This window comes from Theropithecus gelada, chromosome 1, assembly GCF_003255815.1.
Source record: "Theropithecus gelada isolate Dixy chromosome 1, Tgel_1.0, whole genome shotgun sequence".
In the NCBI taxonomy this organism is placed as follows: Eukaryota; Metazoa; Chordata; class Mammalia; order Primates; family Cercopithecidae; genus Theropithecus; species Theropithecus gelada.
The window spans coordinates 135,969,201-135,993,230 of record NC_037668.1 but is presented as its reverse complement, the minus strand read 5'-3'; the positions used below and the strand labels follow the sequence as shown (position 1 = coordinate 135,993,230).

The window sequence follows — 24,030 nt, the reverse complement described above, 5'->3', positions numbered from 1 at the left end:
AACAAACAAAGTTGAGGACTTCCTTTATTTGGTGTTACCCCCCAAGCTTTAAGAATTCTAAGTGGATGGGTTCTGTATAGTGGGTAGTTTCCAAAATAGCTTTTCCCTTCCTGTGAATCTTATTCATCTAGGTTTGTACAAACTTGTACTTTCTTCCTTCAATTCTACTCATGCTGGAAACTTCTGTCAAACTCTTCCATTCCTCACCCTTTGCTCTCCCCAGCAGCACACCCCCACCCAGGAGTTCATGCTTTTATATCTGCTGCTGATCTGCAGTGTTTAGAATAAACTCAAATTTGCAAAATAAAAATGAAACGAAAACCTACATTTGTCATGGGAAAGAAAAACTATTAGAAAAAGGTTTTTTTTTTTTTTTTTAAATACAACAAAAACACATCCAAAAGCATTACATTAACAAACGTTCTGCCAATTGTATTTCTATTCAAAGGCAAGGAAACAAACAAAGTAAGTCTGTAAAGTAAAACAAGAAAGTAAATATAAGTTGTTAAGTTAAACTAGAAATAGATGAAACACTTGTTAGTATGTTTTCACTAGTCAAAGAGAACTTCTCCATGGTTTGCTCTCAACTCTAGGGCTCTGGGCCAACCCAAGCCCCAGGCCCCACCCTTTACTCGAGGAGACTCTGTCCAACCTGGCAGGGAGCAGTAGCCATGAGGACTGCGCTCTTACCCGCATGGCAGACACACTTCAGTCAACTTTGATCTTAATGGCTTCAATCATGGACTGAATTTAGTGTTTTCTTTTGACTACAGTGACCCACCAGTGCATGTTGTTAAAAACAGCAATATCAATAATACTCTCATAAATAAATGTAATCTGATTTTAAATCATTGCATCACAGTTGTATCAAATATCACAAGAATTATTCTTTGGGATAGAAATCTGCCCAATACGTAAAATCAGCAACCATTCATTCTGGCTTTTTATGAATCTTCTATGAAATGTAAATTCCACTGTTTGGTCCTTCTATCTCCATGATAAATGCCCCCAGAATACCCGTATTTGAATATCCAAATTACATCCCTCATATTGCCTTTCATATTCAGAAAGTTTTAAAAAATCTTTTATTAAGCTTGTGTCTTAATTTTCAGTTCAAAACCCTTGATTACTGTTCACAGAAAGCCAGGGTGTATAAGTGCCACTTCTGAATGGTACCACTATGATACCCCAACCCATACACCAACACCAACCCCTGCTCAGATACTTGGCCCTCTCTGATGTTTCATGACCCACAGGTACTTTGATCTCCTTACCCAAACTAAATACATAATAATTTTTCTGGCACATATTTAATTTTTTCTAGTTCATTTTCTGCTTTGTCATTTTTGTTACAGTTAAGTAGGAAGGATGCATCGTTAAACTTGAAATAATTATTAATTTTACAAAATAACAATTTTTCTGGCTTCCAGCTGGGCTGTTTTGGTTCTATCCAAAAATTGAGGGGGGGTGGTTATTTTGTAAAGTATCATTAAGATCAGACTTAGGAATACTATGTTAATTCTTCTATATAAAGTAAAATGAAAGGATTAATGGTTACTTTATAATCTTGTATTATTATGCCTACTGGCATAATCAAATACATCAGAGAATGCTGTTATTAACCCTATACTGTGATATCTTCTTTATTGAAAGAGGTAATCTGTAGTCAACTAAAAACAAAGTGCAACATTCCCCACAAGTGATTTCAACTTCAGAAAAAGTTGGCCTGTATAATTTCTATGTAGAAATAACCAACGAAACCAGTGTTTAAACTGCTGCTCAGATCAGCAAAACACCTAGCACTAGACTAGGCAACCTACCCTCCCCTCTTCCTTCTCCCAACTACAAAGGAGAACACCACTTTCTTTCTCAATGCCTTTCAGCAGGCTTCTTCTCTACCCTTTTACCCTGAGTCACTTTTTATTTATTTTTATTTTTATTTTTATTTTTGGAGATGGAGTTTCTCTCTTGTGGCCCAGGCTGGAGTGCAGTGGTGCAACCTAGGCTCACTGCAACCTCCACCTCCCAGGTTCATGCAATTCTCCTGCCTCAGACTCCCGAGTAGCTGGGATTACAGGTGCCCGCCAACACACCTGGCTAATTTTTGTGTTTTTAGTAGAGAAGGGGATTCACTGTGTTGGCCAGGCTGGTCTTGAACTCCTGACCTCAAGTGATCCAGCCGCCTTGGCCTCCCAAAGTGCTGGGATTACAGGTATGAGCCACTGGGCCCGGCCTACCCTGATTCACTTTGAAACAAAATTATTTCATATATATCAGTCACTGTTTCTCTGTACTAAATTACATTCTATTTTCTGTCTGTATTTCTACCTAATTGATATTCTCTCTGCACGCACACGCCTCTGAATTTAACATCATCTCCAAATTTTATGTAAATTTAAAGATAGGACCATCTACATTTTACAATCTGGGGCTTAGAGAAGGTAAGTAACCTTCCTAAATTCACCTACCCAGCACCAGTGGGTGGGTCTGACTCCTGGGCTCATTTTTAATGACTACAGTAAATTACCTCCTTATGGCCCACAATTCTTGATGGCAGAGCCAGGATTTGCATCCAGGTCTTTTGTTCCAAGTTCTCCTGTGTGGTGTAGTGTGTGTGTGTGTGTGTGTGTATGTGTATGTGTATGTCACTTGCCATGTAGCAGGCTATTTTCAGGGCATATAACAGTGCCCAAAAAACCTCAGAAATCTGTTACTGTATAATAGTATGCAATTGGGTAGATTTTATGAAAGATGTTTGATAAAAGTAGTAAATATCTGAGAGGAGAGAATGACTATCACTACCCATAGTTGCCATGCAAGGCTTAACACAGAAATGTAATGGCGTGAAGAATGAGAAATACTCCAGGTAGAGAAAAAAGAAATGAAGAATGACTATATAATTTATTGTCCAAAACAAATTTTTTTAAAGAAAGGGACACTAGCAATAATTGTGGTAAGACAACAGGGCTTGAACCAGGACCATGTGTGTTGAACCAGGACAGTGATCTTCCTACAGGAAAAAAACTGGTTTAGGCAGAAGGAGCTATATATACTGTTATGGCTGTTTAAAAAGCAGATTAAAAGCCTTGCATTAATCGGCTACTGCTAGTCCAATTATTACCACTACTTCTATTCCACTGTTATGTCTATTGCTGACATTACTATTGCTAGTAATTATTACCACCACTGCTAGTCCAATTATTACCACTACTTCTATTCCACTGTTATTTTTACTGCTGACATTAATATTGTTAAACCACCACTATTTCCACTGATACCAAAATCCTCACTTTAGTCACTGTATTCTACTACTTCCTTATCACGTGTGTAGAAAGAAATGCTTATTTTCCATACCCTAAGTAGCGAACCTTGCAAGCTTTCTTTGGAATGTAGATTGTGCCATATTTTAAAAAATTTTTATATTTTTATATTTTTTATATTTTTAAAGTGATTCAGGGTAGAAGGGTAGAGAAGAAGCCTGCTGAAAGGCATTGAGAAAGAAAGTGGTGTTCTCCTTTGTAGTTGGGGGAAGGAAGAGGGGAGGATAGGTTGCCTAGTCTAGTGCTAGGTGCTTTGCTGATCTGAGCAGCAGTTTAAACACTGGTTTCGTTGGTTATTTCTACATAGAAAGTATACAGAAAAAAATTTTTATATTTTTTATATTTTAAAAAATTGTTTAATTTTTTGGGCCAGGCATGGCTTATAATCCCAGCACTTTGGGAGGTTAAGGTGGGAGGATCATTTGAGCCCAAGAGTTCAAGGCCATACTGGGAAACACAGTGAGACCTCATCTCTACAATAAAATAAAAAATAAATTAGTGAGGCATGGTGGTGCATGCCTGTAGTCCCAGCTAGTCTAGAGACTGAGGTGGGAGGATCACTTGATCCCATGAGATCAGATTGAGGCTGCAGTGAACTGAGATTGCACCGCTGCACTCCAGCCTGGGCGACAGAGCTAGAAAGACCCTGTCTCAATAATAATAATAAATAATTTATTTTTAATTTTGGGGGGTACATAGTAGGTGTATGTGTTTATGGGGTGCATGAGTTATTTTGGTACAGGCATGTAGTGTATAATAATCGCATCATGGAAAATTGGGGATCTGTCCCCTCAAACATCCTTTGTGACATAAACAGCCCAATTGTACTCTTCTAGTTATTTTAATATGTACAGTTAAATTATTATTGACTATAGTCCCCCTGTTGTGCTATCAAATACTAGGTCTTATTCTTTTTAACTTTTATTTTTTTTTTGTAAACTGGGCCCCATCTCTGGCTTGCTTTGAGCTAGCTGTCTTCCGGCTAACAAAATAGTTGAGTGCTACTTTCTTTCACTAAAGGCAGTGATATGCACCACTTTCATTAGCAGGTTAATTAACTTAGGAAAATAGATGATTCAGGCTAACTTTGACCTCTGCACTTCCCAGGTATTCAGTTTTTTAGTGCAAAGACTGAAAACACAAAAGGAGGCGTAAAGATGCTCCTTGTTTTCCTTTTCTGTGTCCAGAGGCTAATGCAGGGGTTGACAGAGAAACCTTTGAAACTGAGTTTCTAAGTTTCTGCCAAGGGAGAGGGGTGCAGCGCTCCCTCTTATAAGGACAAGGGCTGTTGAAAGCAGCAGAGGGCTTGTGTGTGTGTGTTATGGTGACTGCTGGCCAAGGGCCCCTGAAAATCAGTTGGCAATTTCCCACTGAACACACACCAGAGGCAGGAAACACAGATTAAAGATCGTGCTTATGAATGTAATTGCCTAATAATTTAAAATCTTTATTGATATTATTTATCAATATTAACATCACTTCTAAAAATGTTCTTAGATAACTTTAAAAAGACACATTGCTCTATTAACATTGAAATAAGAGGATATGATGACAATTTAATGTGAAATTTTACTGAGTTCCCTGACTACTAAGGAATGGTTGCATTTAATTTTTCCTAGAGATAAACTGCATCAGGATTCATTCATCAATTTATTTGAAAACGTGTATGTGCTATAAAGGCTTTAGGATACAAAGACAATATAGATGTATTCTTTACTCTCAAATATTTACTGTATCATAGGGCACTATGTGGTCAGACAGATATATTATAGTCAAGTACAGTTATTACCATAGCAGGTGTGAGCCAGGTGCTGCAGAGCAAAGAGGGTGCATGCGTTTTTACAATTTAGCCCTGCATTTATGAGCTTAGCCATTTCAATATAATTACGTATAACTCATGGAAGTACATTATCATTGAATACTGTGAAAAAAAAAACCCTGTTAACTTTAAGTGGTAAATTACTGTATTTTTGAACGAATGACTTAAAAAATTACCCATTAGAAATGAGTTATGGCCTGGACAATAATCAAAACAGAAATATTGGCTTTTAATTTGCTGAGAATGGGGAGGTTTTGGTTTAGTGAATTGATCACAAGATTAGCGCTAAGGAACAACCCTTCTCCATTTATGTCCTCTCTGCATATCCTTTAGGGTCGTCATTTACTGTGATATGAGCATCAGTATGAAAATAATTTGAAGCTTCATATTGTGCAGTCCTAAACTGATAGCACGTGTAACATACTTATTTTGTAATTCAGGGGACATCTGAAGATATGATTTCTTAGAATGAGGATTATGATGCCCCTTCTGTTAGGACCCACTGATTCACAGGGGAAAAGGACAAATAAGGTCCTCATACAAATAAAAATTCCTTTTCTTTTATTAAATTTCTAGGAGATGTACGATTTAGCTCACCTAATTTTCAAAGAGAGATATAGAGAAGATATGGTGAAAGGGACAGAAACAGAAAACTCCAGGAAGAGAGAAGCTTGATGTTATAATGTTCCTTCCTCCCCTTCCTCTTTACCAGTTAAAAAAAGAATGGGCCGGGCGCGGTGGCTCAAGCCTGTAATCCCAGCACTTTGGGAGGCCGAGACGGGCGGATCACGAGGTCAGGAGATCGAGACCATCCTGGCTGACACGGTGAAACCCCGTCTCTACTAAAAAATACAAAAAACTAGCCGGGCGAGGTGGCGGACGCCTGTAGTCCCCGCTACTCAGGAGGCTGAGGCAGGAGAATGGCGTAAACCCGGGAGGCGGAGCTTGCAGTGAGCCGAGATCTGGCCACTGCACTCCAGCCTGGGCGGCAGAGCAAGACTCCATCTCAAAAAAAAAAAAAAAAAAAAAGAATGTTCTGAGCCCTTTGGAGAGGGATAGAGGAGGAGTTATGATGAGAAGAGGACTAACGAGAGGCTTGATAAAGTCTAAGCTGGGACTCGGCTAAGAAGGAGAATTCTTCTTGTACCTTAATGTTTGTAAATCGGCTTCATGGTCGTCTCTTCGGTGCCTTTCAAAACTGCCAAATATTTTATTATAATGGCCACTCATAATCTGAATTATACCAGACCCTCAAATTCAGGGCCCATCCTTCAAATGCAATAGCAAGTGTCCTACTGAGAACTTCTTTCTTCTGAAACCCTGAGAACTTCTTTCTTCAACACACAGCTTGGCTCTGGGTGGTCCTTGCCTCATCAAATTTAAGTTAGAAAATCTACATGGTGTGAAGGTCTATTAGGACTCACCGACCTTCTCATGAAATGTCATTTCTCAGTTGGGATTGAAATAACTCATCTCACAATAAGCTGTAGAGGTTTTTCCTCTTCCATTGCCTCAGTTAACACAACTATTCCATTACTGCTAGCAATTTTGGAGAAGTTGGTGTTTATTTTTTCAAATAAAAAAAGGAAAGCCATCCTGTTTGCATTCATATCTTCGAGAAAAGTCAAGATGCCTTTTGCACGTAGAGAAAAAGGAAACGATACACTTTTAAGGGGTAGAGGAAAAGGAGTGAATCAGAGTTTTGTAGTGAACTTTAGCAGTCTGACCTTCAAATGTTTCCTTTTTTAAGCATCAGTATTGCTAACATTAAAGTGGTAACAGGAGGCTGCACCTTGAAAAGCTACTCATGCCTTGTCTGTTGCAGTAGCTACCTGGTTATGAAACATTTTCTAATCCAGAGAGCTTTGGCCTGATGTATAATTTTAGGATGTTTTAGACCTTGATGGTGTTAAACTTTCTTCTTCATAAGTTATGTGCATCGATATTGAGTGTTTTTCTACCATTTTCCTTCCTCACCTTGAAATAAGCAAGCTATTCATGCCCTTCTGAAGAGGCAGAGAGGCTAAGCATGGTTGTTGAAGACACATGGCTTTGTTGTTAGAATACATCACTTTTCACTGGATATACCTGAGAGAGAGGCTAGGTAACATCTAATTACTGGGAATTCGCTTGTGTGGAGACAAGAATTAACTGACTCCCTGGCCTCCTTTTTACACACTATGTCCCCCAATTTGCTAAGTTACCAGTTTCAGGGAATGCCCTGCTATCCATCCAGTGCCCAAGGCAGAGAGAGGTGCAGTTATAATTCTCAGGTCTTCTCTTTTCTCTCCCACTGCTTCCCCACACACAGTCAATCAATTACCAAATATTTCTTTTCCATGTAATCTCCTAGAGTTCTTCCCATTTCTCCTTCTACTATCCTAGTCTAAATCCCATCATTTCTTGTTAAATTGTATGATAATGTCCTGATTGTCCTTGTCTTGTCTTCCTATGCCACATCATCTCTCTAGTAAGAAGAAAAACATTTAATTCTATATGCTGCAAAAATGGAGTTAGTATAACATAGTAGTTAAGGATATGGGCTCTGTAGCCAGAATGTCTGGATTTGAATCCTGACTCCATTACTTTGGCAAAAGCAGTTATGTAAATGTTGGTAAATCTCTAAGCCTCAGTATGTATTAAAAAAAATTAAAACTTTCCTGATTGGATTGTTGTGAGGATTGAGTGGCATAAACATTTAGCATAGAGCTTGACACACAGCAAGCACTTAAACGTCACTGCAACACCAATAATCATAAAATGCAAAGCTGAGTATTCCACTTTCCTTTGGTGCTTTTCTTTTTTTTCCAGACAGAGTCTCACTTTGTCGCTTAGGCTGGAGTACAGTGGGGGTGATCTCAGCTCACTGCAACCTGCATTTCCCACGTTCAAGAGATTATCATGCCTCAGCCTCCCCAGTAGTTGGGACTACAGGCGTGCGCCACCACACACAGCTTATCTTTGCATTTTTAGCAGAGATGAGGTTTTGCCTTGTTGGCCAGGCTGGTCTCGAACTCCTGACCTCAGGTGATCTGCCCACCTCAGCCTCCTGAAGTATTGGGATTACAGGTGTGAGCCACTGCGCCTGGCCTCCAGTTTTCTAATTAAGACCTTTTAACCTCATCACTTCTAGGATAAAGCCAAGATCCCTTTGGCATGCCATGGACATCCCAACTCCCCTCTCCTGTTCCTTCTCTCAGTGCTCTTGTCCAGAGACGTGTCCATCTCAACCAATTCCACTGCCCCAAGTGGTCCATGCTTTCATGCACATTCTTTGCCATTTACTTGGAACACCCTCTCACTACAAGTCTGGAAATTGCCTTTCTGCCTTCTAAACACCAGCCACCCCTTCTCTTTGTGTAGGTGACTCCCACTCATCCTTTCTTACCTCATGTATCAGTTATTCTGGAAAGCTGTCCCTGATACCCTAGGGCTCTCAAGGAGCATCTGAATGTATTCTTCATTGCACTTGCCAAACTGTTGTGTAACCATGGACTCACTTGTCTGTATGTTCTGTCGGACTATAATAAGCCTTTGAGGGTGGAGTCTGGATTGTGTTTGTTTTTCTTGTACCCAGTTCTTGGCATTTTTATTCAATTAACATTTGTTTAATATATTAATAAATCACTACCCAATTGGGGATTTGTTTTATGGAGTTTCATTATGCCTAGTGCAGAGGAGGCACCTCATCAATATTTGCTAAATGAGGATGCATGGCTATTTAAACTTTTGTGTATCCTTAATTGGCAACTCCTATATGGATACATTGAATATTTAAAGAAATTTAAAGTTATTTAATTCTAAGTACTGAAATTCTAAATTCTAACAAATTCTAAAGTTAACTCATGTAAATAAGTTAGATGATTTAGCAAAGTTGTACAACTTTCTTTTGTGTCAAAAATAGATATGGTTATGAAACAGTGAGCTGGATTTGCCCTTGTGAGTCATAAACTGTCTCAGAAGGCAGTATATTTGAAGCTGCTTCAGATGATTCAAAGGTCTAGCAGGTAGCTTCTAATCTCAAAGAATGAATAGACTGGGAAAAAGACTTACACTCGAGTAATGTTGTGCCAAAACACCATGGGTAGCCATAAAATCATACATTCATCAGTTTTCTTCAGTTATCTCAATTTTCTTTTTGTCTGAACACAGTGAGATAAGAGTTGGCTTATTATGCACTCCACAAAGAAAATTATAGAATTTTCTGAGAGGAACATTAGATGCCACTTAGGCCAATCCTTTGTATATGAGCCTTTCTGTTGCAAGTGATAGATTGCTTAAGCAAATGGTGGAGGTATTTGTTCTTCTCATGTAATTGGCTCTTGTATTCTAGGAGCAGCATGGTGGTTTCCAAATACTATTTATTGTATAAATGAAAACAAGACTTACTTGGAGAAATGGCTGATTCCAGAACTACAGTAGCGAAAATGTGAGATGTGCCTGGGACAACTTGATATAAGAAAGCAATTAAACAAAGATTAATGTAATTATTAATTATGTCAAAAGGAAACCTGAACCAATTTGAAGGGACTCCCAGTGGCCGAATGTGGGACAATATGAGTATTAAAAAAGTAATCATGGCAATTGATTATTACACAAAGAGAAAAAAGGGAGGTCAGGGGAAGCTTTTTTTTTTTTTCTGTTTTTTACAAAAGAATACTAGCATATAAATGAGAAAAGAATGATAGAGTTAGAAAAATCACTATTTTAAAGTCTCCTATGGAATAATTGAAGCAAGGATGATCAAGGAATACTAATCCCATTGTGAAAAATTATTGGGAAATAGGACAGCCACATGGTACCACATCTTCACCCCTGCGTTACTTACTGCTATCAAGGGGGCACACGTACATTTACAATAGAGAGATGTGACAGTAACCATCTTAACTAAATGATTGAGTTTAGCCTCAGTAACGATGGGATACCCTAACATTTTGTGTCTTCTGATGTGATGAAATATGAAGTTCACAGTATGAGGTACTTTTATCAAAACCGTTTAATTTGAATCTAGGTTTAGCTTTCAATTCACAGGACATACAAGTGAAAGAATAATAAGTTTAATGATACCATGAAGAAACAACCAAACAAATGCAGAATTTGGGACATTTTGTGAGACAACCAGCCTGGACTCTTCAAAAAGTCAGTGTCATTAAAGAAGAATAAAGGCAAAAGGATTTTTAGATTAAAAGATACTGAAAAGGTAAAACCACCAAATGCAGTGGGTAAAACATGACTGGATCCTAGGCTGGGGAAAAAATAGTACTAAAAGTGGGCAATTGAGGAAATTTGAATATTGAATGGATATTACATAATATGAAATTATTGTTAATTTTTTTAGATATAATGATATTGTTGATCTGTAGGAAAAATGTCCTTATTCCCAGGAGTTGCATGTAGAGTCAGAGTATTTAGGAGTCAAGTGTTATCTGTAATTCATTTTCAAATAGCTCAGCAAAATAAATTTTGTAAATATATAAAGGGTATAGATGCAAAAGCATGTATAGCACTATGTTGCAATTGTTGCATGTAGATGGAATGTTCATTGTGTTATTCTTTCAACTTTTGTTCTGAAATTCAAAAAAATAAAATAAATAAACTGGAAAAAAATCAGTATGGTAAAAGCCTGGAGAGGACTGCTGGCAGGCTGACAGGCTCACTTTCTCTATTCCTCAGCTCTGCTCCTATATGTGCGCAGAGCCAAACACTTGTGAGCATTGAGTGAAGTGTGAGCCTAGTATTATTACTCACATTTTGGAGCACTGGGAAAATCTCTTGATACATTTAATAGAGAAGCTCGAGGAAGAGCTTTGTCTTGTTCATTTTTAACATTTCTAATGTGTGTAATGTAGGAATTCAAAAACTGTTGACTGAAAAATACATAAATAAAGGGGTGACCAAATTTGAGGATTGCCTGGAAAAGTGAGAGTATATAAGTGACTTTCAAATTCAGTAAATATTTGTGGAATTTAGTAGAACTGAACTAGTTAAGGGACAAGTAAGTTTAAGATGAATTCCAGAAGTAAGGGGAAGGCCTCTTTTTAAATCTTCTGTGCATGTAATATTTCAGATTGTTTTAACTTTTAGTGATAATACTTGCTTTTCTGAATTAGTGATCAAAGCCCTTTAGTGGAAGTCCTCTGCAGCTTTCCTTACAGGTGGGGATAGTTTGAGTTTGGTGAGAAATCTTCGGAGGGTGGCATGTGCAATTATGCTTTGTTCCTTGGTGAGCTATGAGTTGGGCACTTAATTATGTAAACAATATTGCAAGAGAGCAGTTGCATAATCCCCAAGAGAGTAATTATTATCTCTCCTGGCAGAATGCAAGGCTTTTAATCTGTAAATAAGCAATTCTGTGTGGAAGAGCTACATGCAGAGTGATTCTGTGTCTTAAAGGTCTCTTATGAATTTTTTAAAGTGAAAGCAGTAACTGCATGTGCTGATTAACTGCTGCCTTTGTGTTTCAAAGGGTTTATGATGCTTCCCTTGTGGTTTTAATCCCTCCTGAAATATTTAAGCCTCTGAGAATGATTCCTGTAAAGGGTAAAGTGTGTCTAAGTTAAGCCTATGAATAATCCGAATGTTTCAAATGTATTAATAGATGAAGTAAAAAAGATACTTTCTGCAAATTAAAAAACAAAAACAAAAACAATATAAACAAAACAATGAAATAAGACACTGGCAACACTTTTAAAAAAGCAGAGACACAATAATTAGCTAATATGTTGCTCACTTTTTGATGGTTAGTAGTTTTTTTTCCATTTTTTAAACTTTATTTTGGTATAACTTACATATAAAATGCATTTATTTAAAGTTTTCACACGTGTATATTTTTAAAAATATGTGCCAGTGCAGTTAGGGCATGTGTGTATTTTGCTTAGGTGGATGTGAGTCTTTTAGACACTGAAAGCAAATTTTAAATTTTGTTTTTTTAAGTAGTCAATAGCATCTGCCTTCCCTGCTGTCTCCCTGTTAATAGTGTGGATGAGCTGACCATGCTCTTCTCTAAGATCAGCTGCTGCACTTCAACACTTGATCTCTCCCCACTTCACCTAATCAAGACTACGTTTGGGGAACTGTCCCTCTTTCCTTTGTGACCAACTTTCGCCTCTCTATCAAGTTATTCACATCAAAACAGAAACATGTCATGGCATCTTCAGCTGTTTCTTAAAACTCTTGACCATTTCTCTGTTCTCCCCTGCAGCAAAACTCAGGAATCTATATTCTGTCTTCACTTTCTTTTCTCTCGTTGTCTCTGAAACCAGCTCCAAGAAGCCTTTCACCCCACTCCTCCATATAGAGTCTGCTTTTGTCAAGGTACCTGTGACTTTCACACTGCCAAAATCCACGGGCAGCACTTAGTCTAAATCCTAGTCGGCCATCTGCAGCATCTGATATAGTTTTTCACTTCCTTCATCTAGAAACACTTTCTTTAGTTGGCTTCAGGAAAACCCTATCTCCTGGTTTTCCTACTTCCTCACTGGTCACTCTTACTAAGACTCCTTTGTGAGCTCCTCCTCTTTTCCTGATCCTTTACAGTTCTTGATCCAGGTAGTCTCTTCTTTGCTCTTTTCCAAAGTCATTTCAGCCAGTGTCATGGTTAAACAGTTCTTTGTACACTAATGACTCCCATATTTCTGTTTGAAGTATACACCTATCCCCTGAACTCCACACTTACTGGATGACTAATAGGCCTCTCAGATTTAACACAGTCAAAAAGTGACCACACTCTGGTCTTCCCACAGTTGTCTCTCACCTGGGATATTGCAAAAGCCTTCTGTCTGGTTTTCCTGCCTCCACCCTAGCTGCAGCCCCTTTCACTCTATATTCAGCACAACAGGCCAAAAAGATCTTTTTAACCCATCAGATTATGTCCTCCTTTTGGCCAGGGCCTCCAATGACCTCCCATATCAGTCAGAGTAAAAACTGTCCAATAAGGATCTTCATCATCTGACCCCACTAGCTTTCCATCTCTCCTCCTTTTTCCCCTATTACTCACTCTGCCTTGCTGCATCGACCCCTTTCTCAACACGCTCAGAGGCCTCTGTGTCAGGACCTTGGTATGGGACACTTCTTTAGGCTGGGTTGTTGTGTGCTACGGTTCTCCATGGCTTGCTCCTTTTGCACCTCAGGTCTCTGCTCCACCGTTCTCTTCTCTGTGAGACTTTCTCTAACCATCCTGTTTAAGTTCCCCCACCCAACCCCACCAACTCTCCTGATCCCTCCTCCAGGCTTTATTTTTCTCTGTTGTGCTTACCGTCATATGAAAGTAAAAATACTTGCTTTTTTGTGTTTGTTGCTCTGTTTGTTTTGTCTGTCTTTTCATATTAGAATGTAAGTTTCACGAGAGTAGAATTTGCCTTGGTCACAGCTGTATCACCTGTGCCCGAGAGGGACTGCATGCTCAGTCAGTACTGCTGAATGAGTAATTGAAAAGTAACCTCAAAGGCTGCTTGATGCTTTCTTGTCATTTTTAGAGCAGTCTGAGTGTTCCAGAGGATAGATAGCTTTCAGAATAATTAACTATGTGCTAACAGCTCTTTTCCATTCCTCAGTTTCTCTGTTTGAAGAACATAAGGACATTTCTCACGGCCTGTTGTGAGACATTTGGAATGAGGAAAAGTGAACTCTTCGAGGCATTTGACCTGTTTGATGTTCGTGACTTTGGAAAGGTAATTATACTTCATTTTTAATATTACTTTTTCACTGGAATGCATATAAGTAAATCGTTTCAAATCTAGAGGTAGGACATGTGACTTAAGTGGCTTATGTATCTGCATTATATAGTTAAATTTCACATGTAGATGGCTTAGGAAAACCAAAAAAAAAAAAAAAAAAACCACACATGTACAACAACACTACCAAAAAATTAGCATCTACTTTCCAAATGAGATTAGAATTATTTTGTAATTAAAATCATACACAGGAGGGAATCTTTTCTCCAGAGATAATTTTTTTCTGCTGGTCACCTCAGAGGGTAGGGTTACTATTATCTGCCCTTTAGGTTGATCCCTGGGCGCTCAGGCCTAAGAACCAGTATTCTCTTCCTCCAGTCTTCTCTATATCTGAAAGCTCCTAATTTTTGGAAGTTGAGAATGTTATGTTGTCGTTTTCCCTATTTTGACACTTGGTTAGGTGACTCGGAGAATACATGAATCTCAAGTGTTCGAGATTGTTGAATAATTTCTGTTGCTTGAATTTCAGCAGATATTTGTTGGATTTCAAGGACATTTTTCACATGGAAATTGTTTTAATATTTACTGTTATTATCTGTATGCACACTAAACACGTGTATAATAAGTGAAACAAATCATCCTTTCAAAAATTACGGTCATTTATTATGAAGTGAATGGACATAAACCTCTCACAAGTAACTAGCCATAAAATAGGTAATTAAGGTGACAGGACTTTAGCCCATGCTGATGTAATTGCATTATGAAAATAAGCAAATAAGGAGGAAAAAGCTAGTGCTATTAAGAAGTTTGTCCTTACTCTTGTAATTCAGGTGCTAGTGTCTTATCAAAAGGCTGTTTGAGAGTACACATTTTTTGGTCTCTGAGATGTAATATTTTCATTAGAAAATAACCAATGGATTGCTCTTTGCTAAACAGCATAAACTTGAGACGGAAATATAAGAAATTTGATGCTGAAATACAGTGCATATGGGGAAGCCACTCTACCTGGGGAGGGGAAGGCCCTGGTTCTCTCTCTGGTCTTAACCTGTGGTCATTTTGCGATCTAGAAGTCACCAGCCTTCTCGGGTATCAGGCTGCCTGCCAGCTTGGAAAGCTGTACAAAAGGAAGGGGGAGGGGGTAAGAATGTGGTTTCTAAGATTCCTTTAATCTCTGGAAAGCTGTGATTTAACTGTCTTGGGGTTCTTGGGGTCCAAAAAGTGATGGAGGATAGAAGATGATAATGAGTACAAGGAACTGAAAGCCAAGCCCCTAGTAAGGAAATGGGAGCATACTTGTCTGTGGCCATGAAGCATGGGTGAGGTGGACACTTCTGTAAGCTGTTGGCCCTGAAAAACACTGGAGATATTTCTGGCTTTATTTTTCTTTTATCCTTCCCCTATTCCTCCTGCACCTTTAAAAAATTCTTCTTTGATTTTCCTTTATTTTCACCCTCTCTTTTGGGGAAATGAAAAATGAAAATGAATTGGGGAAATGAAAATTGAAAAAGTCTTGGCTTTTTAAAGCTCATTAAGGAACTATTTATTTTTCATTTAAATTTGCAAGAAATGGTGTTGATAAGTGTTGGAAAAGTATATAAATACTTTAAAATGCATGGTGTTGTTCTACTGGAATGAGATTGCATGCTAGATTGAGTAGAAAATGGAAGCTTTGTAGGAGAGTTGATAATACAAAAAATTGAATGTGAAAGCACAAACTGTATGCTTCTCAAGGATAAATGTATTTTTGACTGCTTAAAATATTTTAGCAGTGGTAGATCTGAAACAGAATTAAACATGAGATTGTGGTTTAGAACTTGAGCCTACATTATAGTCACTTACATTTTGCTACTGCCAAGATTGGAGTAGCTATCTCTTTAGAACTGTATGATCTAAAGAAAACACTGAAAGTTAAATAATTTGTGATATCACTTCATAATTTACCGACACTGATAATATTAAGCATTATATACTCTAAGTAAAAACTGCCAATACCAACACTATTTAACACTTAAAATATGCAGTTTCAATCTTCATGTATAATTTTTAAAATTGTGACATCATTAGGAGGTAGGTATTACATTTTGTTTTCATTGTACAGATGAGAAAATCTGCATCCCAAATCACATATCTATTGGGGATTGAAGCAGCAGTTTGAACTCAAGTCTAGCTGATTCTCTACTACTACTGTACCATAGTGCAAACATTCACATAGCACATAATATGTGCTTTGCGTATATTGAGGGAATCAGCACATCAATCCCAACATGTGGGTACTATTATTTTTCCCATTTATAGGTCCTAGCTTGTGGGTAATGGAACTGAAATAATTCTTGTAGTTTTAAATTTTGAAGTTGAAAAAATGTGAATAGAGTGTTAATTCAGCAGAAAAATGATTTCTGATGTCGTGAATATATACATTTTAACAGGATGTGGATAGGTTATTTTCCTCCATTCCTTAGGATTTAATTAAATTTTCTATTAACTTAAAATGAAAAACATCTATGTGTGCTCTTCTCTCTGCCTCAATTCCTACGTTGGTAAATCTGGAATTCATGTGTATTTGGCACCTTTTTGCCAAAGAATGTATTAATTATGATAGCAGCACTTAGTGTTTTTATAGCATTTGAAGTTTTCAGAGTGCTTAATATTATTGACTTCATCTGATTCTCATAATCTTGTGAAGACATTCTTCAGATGAGGAAGCTAAGACATGAGGAAGTGCTTAGATAGTGATTCAAGGGTCTCCTTGCTTGGGAAGAGGAACAAGATCTGGAGCTCAGGCCTCTGGCTTCTCAGTCCTGTTTTTCTTGTCCACTGTCTGTGTTTTGGGTCTCAGTGCTCTGTGGATGGTCAGGGAAAAGGATGAACTTATAGAAGAAAATTAAAGGAATTTATAAAATTAAAAAACACAGGTGATGTGTTACTTGGCATCTAATTATACTTTAGAAAGAAAGGAAAGATTTAGGATACTGCATGAGTCTGCAGCCCGGTGGTGGTTAAAGTTGTTAACTCTAAATAGGCATGTGATTCACCGATTCTCATCTATACACATGCAATCAATTCTTAGCTACATTCTCCTCCCCCTTTTCTCATTGTGGTGTTTTCTGCTCACTAATCTTTGTCCAAGCTCTCCCTCTGTTTGGGGTTTAGGAAATTTGTTTTGAATCTTAGGCTTGATATGGATGTGTTTTCTTTTGGAAAATCCTGGAAACAGTGTTAACACAAATAATGATTTGTATTTTGTGAGACGGTGAAGAGCATCCATTTGGGCTCCTCTAGAAGAGCTTATGATAAATCTGCCTTTCAGTGCTACCTTTAATTCTTAGCATTGAGCTATTTCCTCAGTAGTAATTCACTTCCAACTCCACCAACATCAACAAAAGTTAGAATAGTTTGAAATGCTTTCTACACTTTTTTTTTTTTTTAATCACACAGGAAAGAGGAGTGAGTTTAGTAACTTGAACTCATTGAAGAGTCAGCAGAGGCCGTGAAGTTAAATATGACTCTCACTCTTCAGGGTTGTTAAATACTGAAACAAGTTCCTGAAAGAGGGAGACTTCTTGTCTAAGACTGCTGAGGCCTAGTCGGGGCAGAGCGGGGAATGGGGGGTGTTGAGGGTTTATGTTTTGGAAAACCATTTACTGTCTTACTTTTGAAAAAAGATGAATCTCTTTCTGGCTTTAACAAAAATAAGGAAAATCTTGTTAGTTAACTTATTTGCTTAAGAAACGTAATTAAAATGTTTTTCCTGGAATAATATTAGAAATACACTGTATTATTTTTTTTTTGACGTCATGACAGTATCTGTAACTTTGTTCATTTCCATACGGTATATAAATAATTTTCCATAACTGTATCAATCATCATTTTATGATTAACTCACTTTTTGGAAATGTTTCCTACTGAGCCGTCTGTTGGCACATTTACCGTGCAGAAGCACATGGGATTTTTTCTTTAATGAGACAATTTCTAGAGGGTAATAGAAGTCAGGCTGACACTGTCCAGATGAGTGACTAAAGTCAGCTCCTTACCCTGCCTCTGGGTGAGTGTAAAGGGCCTGCTTCCCGTGACACACAGTGTAAAGTGATATGTTTTCTTAAATCAAAGAGTATCCACACCTGGCCAGTGGTAGGTCCAGTTGATTTGAATTGCAATAGGATAGTTTCATCATGTTCAGGTTCAGCACAGGCACTGTCAAAAGGAATTCAGAGCATCAGCTTAGGGGTGAGTCAGGGATATAGGTAAGAAAATTATTGGGAGAGAGAGAGAGAAAGAGTTGTATTTTAGTTAAGAATGGAACTAAAGAGCTTCTTCACAGCAAAATGAACAGTCAGCAGAGTAAACAGACAACCCACAGAGTAGGAGAAATTCTTCACAATTCATACATCAAACAAAGGACTAATATCAAAAATCTATAAGGAACTCAAACAAATTAGCAAGAAAAATAAAACAAACAATCCCATCAAAAAGTGGACTAAGAACGTGAATACACAGTTCTCAAAAGAAGACATACAAATGGCCAACGAACATAGGAAAAAATGTTCAGTATCACTAATGGTCAGAGAAATACAAATCCAAACCACAACGGGATACCACCTTACTCCTGCAAGAATGGCCATAATTGAGAAATCAAAAAATAATAGATGCTGACATGGATGTGGTAATCAGGGAAGACTTCTACACTGCTGGTGGGAATGTAAAGTAGTACAACCACTATGGAAAACAGTGTGGAGATTCCTTAAACAACTAAAAGTAGAACTACCATTTGATCCAGCAGTCCCACTACTGGGTATCTACCCAGAGGAAAATAAGTTATTGTACGAAAAAGATACTTGCGTACCCATGTTTATAGCAGCACAATTCACAATGGCAAAAATGTGGAATCAGCCCAAATGCCCATCTATCAGTGTGGATAAAGAAATTGTATGTATGATGGAATACTACTCAGCCATACAAAGGAATGAATTAATGGCATTTGCAGCAACCTGGATGGAACTGGAGACTACTATTCTAAGTGAAGTAACTCAGGAATGGAAAACCAAACATTGTGTGTTCTCACTCATATGTGGGAGCTAAGCTATGAGGATGCAAAGGTGTAAGAATGATACAGTGGCCTTGGGGGCTCAGGGGAAAGTGTGAAAAGGAGGTGAAGGATAAAAGACTACAAACTGGGTTCAGTGTATACTGCTTGGGTGATGGGTGCACCAAAATCTCACAAATCACCACTAAAGAACTTACTCATGTAACCAGATACCACCTGTTCCCCCAAAACCTGTGGAAATAAAAAATTAAAAAACAAAACAATACATGGTTTCTGAGTTGGATCTTGGTTTGGAATCCAGTTAGCCCCTGTTAGTAGATAGTCTTGGGCAAGTAACTTAGCTTCTTTGAGCTTCAGTTTCCTCATCCGTGTATTGAGTTTAGGTGGGTATTAAATGAAATCATGTATGTCAGGTGCTTAACAGAGTGTCAAGGTCCAAGGTAAGTACTCTTGTTGTTACTGTTATTACCACTGTTATTATTTTTAATGGTTGTGGGATTCGTTGGTAAACATAGGTGTCGAATTTTGAATTAAGTGCAAGAGATCTAATGATATTAGAAGGGTGAGATAAGAAATAAAATTTGTTCTTTCTAATGTTGTGTAGCACTATTCTAGTTTATTTTGCACAATCATCTTTTCTCTTTCCTTCTGTGGCCTTGGATCTTCTTTGAGAAACCGCACTTTCCTCCTTCTCAATTATAGAGTTTGGATGGTTTAATCAATTATATCCCATGCCTTTGACCACATAGTGATGGTTCAGGAATGGGGTGAGTCACTCAGTTGCGACCAATAAGACATTTGCAAGGGTAGTTTTATTTTTCTCTAGTCTGAGGCTTCGAGGAGCTGTAGCCATCCGGGTACCATATGGAGTTTCAAAATGGACCCAGTTCAGAGGAAATAGGGTTGAAGATGAACCTAGTGACACCATGTGAAGTGGGAATCAATGCTGTGCCCAAAGCTGAATATATATCTATAGGTTTTTCCATGATCCAATACATTCCTCCTTTCCTCATTTTTGAGCCAGTTTTCACTGGTTCTCTCAACCAAGAGTGAGAGAAATCTAAGTGATTCACTGTGTTTCACCAGTTAAATGATTTCAGATTTGTAGATATGTTAACTTTTATTACCCAAGTTCCAGGTAATTTGGAGACCATTTGTTAAGCCTCTACATCTTCTATCTTATACTCAATAAAGACAAAGTCTCAATAAAGACAAAGTCCCAGAACCTATTTTGCAGCATGTAAATAAGAAGTACAGTCCCAGTTTCATAGTAAATGCTTTCTTTTCCTTACCGTTGATTCCAGAAATATCATAGATCTTGAGGTTGAGAAGGTCTCCGCAGGCATCCTGACAAGCTATTTGAGAGCCTGCAGTGGTTTACTACTACCTGTCTAATCTTTGTGAAATCTGCCTGGCTTTCCCTGTCACAAGAAAACCCTCCCAAGCAAAGGCTCCTGAGCCTTTCTTGGCTACAGGTGGCCCCAGGGACCTCACCTTGGCATGGCTTGAAAGATCCTTATTATCTAGTACACACACATTAATCAACACCTGGAAACATTTTTTCATATATACATATGTAAGCAGGAAGAATTATTTTAGTGTGTAAATCTTTTTAGGTACTTGTTTGACATAAAACACGTTTGACATTTCTCTCTTGAAGTATTTCCCACTCAAATTATCCAGAAATCTCTGGGCTTTCTATAGTCCATGGGGCTTAAATCAGCCTTGCCTTAAAGCCCCACGGAAGCTTGATCTCTCTGTCTGCTAGTGTGGTGCTACTGCACAAGACTGGTTCTGTGGGACAGCTTTAGTTCTCTGATGCTAGCAGTGCCCTTGTATTTTCATCCCTTCTCAACCCCATACTACCCACACAACTTTCCTTCATCCCTATAGCATTTTCGCTTTTGCATTGAGCCTGGCCAGGCCATATCTCCCTAGCTCTGTGATGAATTCTATTCAGGGACTCCTTGTATTCTGTCAGCGAGGTTGGGTCACGTCCTCCTCATTCAGCCCTTACAGGGTACCAACTTCCAGTCTCAGAGTGGCATTTGGGATCCCCAGTATTTTTCCTCCCTCAAGGGTCTGGAATTTTCCCACAAATGAGCCAACTTTCAGCCTAGAGCTGGCTCAGCCTGGCAAGGAGTACTGTCAGGAGTCAACGTCCACTCACCAAGGCCTCCTTTGCTTTGTCCCCCTGAGCAGTAGGAGGCTTGCCTGTATTTACATAACTAAGGGGTAGCTCTGCAGTGATTCCTCCCTGAACAAAGATAGCTTGTTCCAAGGCTATCTTTTTTTAGGCAGAGGAGGAGGGAACAACTTTCTAGCCTTCCCTAATATATGTGTCTGGCTGGCTGTTAACACAATTCCCGGATCATTAGCACTATTCCCCTCCTTTGTTTTTGGATCGAGTTGACCTTTTTAGCAACCTTCTCATCTTTTTCCCTTTTGTAGGGGTATTTAATACTTGGCAGATTTTTCCATTCTTACCTCCTCTTACAGAACCTTAGTACCCGAGCCATGCAAAGACATTTTTTATACCTTAGTGATTATTCAAGTTCATTTTTTAGTCTGCTCCTAATTATTTTTGAGTCAGTTCAATAAACTCTTTACTCTTCTCTAAACTAAAGACTGTTGAAAACTTCTAGAATAATATTTCCCAGATAACTTTGCAAAGAATCCTATTGTCCTAAGAAATGGTAATAGGAAGACTGGAGAAAAATATTCTTGTTCCAGTGAGTTCGGTAAACACTGCATATTGTATTTATGAGATACAGCATAGTAAAGGAACTGAAAAGTCCTGCAGTGGGAAAAACAAACTTTTGTTTACTCCAGAATTTCTCAATTTGCACATGATATTAGGTATTTAGGTGTCATGCTATTCAGGTATCACATGATTGCTTCAAACTTACTATGTAGAAAACTGAAGTACATTTTTTTTTTTTCCTTTGGAGACTTATTTCTATTTTGGTAATGTTCCTTGTTTTGTTCACCCTGCCAGGAACTAAATGGTTACAAATGCCTTTTTTTTTGGGATGGAAGTCTCGCTCTGTTGCCCAGGCTCGAGTACAGTGGCACAATCTTGGCTCATTGCAGCCTCAGCCTCCCAGGTTCAAGCGATTCTCCTGCCTCAGCTTTCCGAGTAGCTGGGGCTACAGGTGTGCACCGTCAAGCCTGGGTAATTTTTTGTATTTTTAGTAGAGGCGGGGTTTTGCCATGTTGGCCAGGCTGGTCTTGAACTCCTGATCCACCCGCCTCTGCCTCCCAAAGTGCTGGATTATAGGCGTGAACCACCACACCCAGCCTAAATGCCTTTTCTTTAACCCTCCTTGCTTTTGCCTTTAGTTGAGGTACTTATCACTGGGATTATTGAAATTGTCTTCTAGGTGTCTTCTTGCCATCAGTTTTGAATAGTTTCAAGCTAATCTTCAAGATAATCTTCCAAAAATGTAGATCTGATCATTTTACTCGTGGGTTTGTCACCAGGGGAAGGTATCTGAGTTACCAGTGGCGAATCTGTACAGGTCAACAGGAATCTCAGTTCTTGCCTCCTCAGAAGAAATAATTCGACTGAGGGGCATAAGGCAGAAAAAGAGACCGAGGCAAGTTTCAGAGCAGGAGTGGAAGTTTATTTTAAAAGGCTTAGAACAGGAAAGAAAGAAAAGTATGCTTGGAAGAGACCCAAGCAGACACCGAGGTCAAGTGTGGTGTTTAACCTTGATCCTAGGACTTTAGAAGCTGGCCCCTTTCCCATAATTCTTCCTTTAGGGTGGGTTGCCTGCGAGCCCAGTGCCCTCCTTATCCTTGGGAAGTGAGCACACACACTGTGTTTAGGATGTTGTATGCATGCCCATCTGAGACGTTTTTCCCTTTTCTGGTGGAGTGCCCCTGGAAACTCATACTCTGCCATCTTGTCTCTTACTGCACACGCCCAGGAAATTGCTTCTCTCTGGTGCCTGCATTCAGTTAACACTTTAGTGCAACAGGTGTGGACCATCAGGAAGTGGCTTTTCCCCCCCGCCAGCATCAGCTGCCACATTATCACTTTTAGAGAGGCAGTGTGATAATTGCCAAACCTTCACCTGACAGTCCTAGTGGCTGGGAGAACCCTTTCCTGCCCACTCTTGCCTGTCTAACTACCTGTAACGGGTTTAAAACTTGATAGTGGATCCCTGTTTTTTATAAGAGAATAACATCTAAACTCTTTTACAAGCCACACAAGATTCTTCAAGATCAGGCCTCTGCCTACCTTTCTAACATTATTTCTCACTTTCCTGCTCCCATAAACTTGCTTGCTTAAGTCCTTCCAAATTACTAAATCATCATGACTCACCAGATTAATATTTATTAATATTGTTTCCTTTGCCTGGAATGCCCTTTCTTTTCATTCCCTTTAGTCTCTTGTCGGCAGTGACTCAATTCAAGATCATGTACACTCATTACGCTCATACACACACCGACACACTGCTTAAAATCTGAGAATATGTGCTTTATCCAGAGCTCTGGACTTAGTTGGTTCTTGGATATATTGAGTCTTCTGAGCCTGGCTTTGCTACTTGTCTCTGCTCATTCCCTCAGTTTCAACTGGGACCTTCCCCCTACTTCTCTGCCCCACAGAAATTGGACCTTGAAACATCACATTGGCTCTTTTCCTCAGCTCCTCCTGAGACTTTGAGATCAAGTAAAACTGACTTTCACCCTAACCTGCCCCCAGCCACCTGTGTACAGGAAAGTTGCTTAGCCTCTCAGAGCCTTCACGTTTTGATCTGTAAAATGGCCCTGATGAGGATCCCTGCTTCATGGAATTGTGGTGAAGACTGTGAATTGAATTCTGTGGGAAAAGCAACCAATGCAGTGTGGGGTAGGGGGTAAGGCTCAGTCAGAGGTAACTCCTGAGTAATTCACCTGTCACTTCCTCATTGGATTCCTCATACAAGTATTTGTATGCCACGTGCTGCTTTATCAGGGTGGAGGAGCAGGTAGTCAAGACCCCCTGCTCTCAAGGCACTGTCACTGTCCATCACTGTCCAAGTTAAGGAAACAAATTGGTAAAACATAAACAAACAAGATAATTACAACCAGCGATAGGTGCCACTGAGGAAAGAAACAGAGTACAATGATGAGCAGCTGGAAGAAGCCACTTTAGACAGACTGGAAAGGAAAACCATTTGAAATACTGAC

The 24,030-nt window shown here is 38.8% G+C and overlaps 1 protein-coding gene across 2 annotated transcripts in view; it reads left to right on the top strand.

The window, feature by feature from the left end:
- Window positions 1-24,030, top strand: part of VAV3 (vav guanine nucleotide exchange factor 3) — a 397,859-nt gene that overhangs the window by 76,273 nt on the left and 297,556 nt on the right. For both annotated transcript variants that reach the window (XM_025385822.1, XM_025385815.1), the window contains exon 2: window positions 13,692-13,808. In XM_025385822.1, coding sequence (XP_025241607.1) covers window positions 13,692-13,808 — 117 coding nt within the window. The remainder of the gene's footprint in view (window positions 1-13,691; window positions 13,809-24,030) is intronic.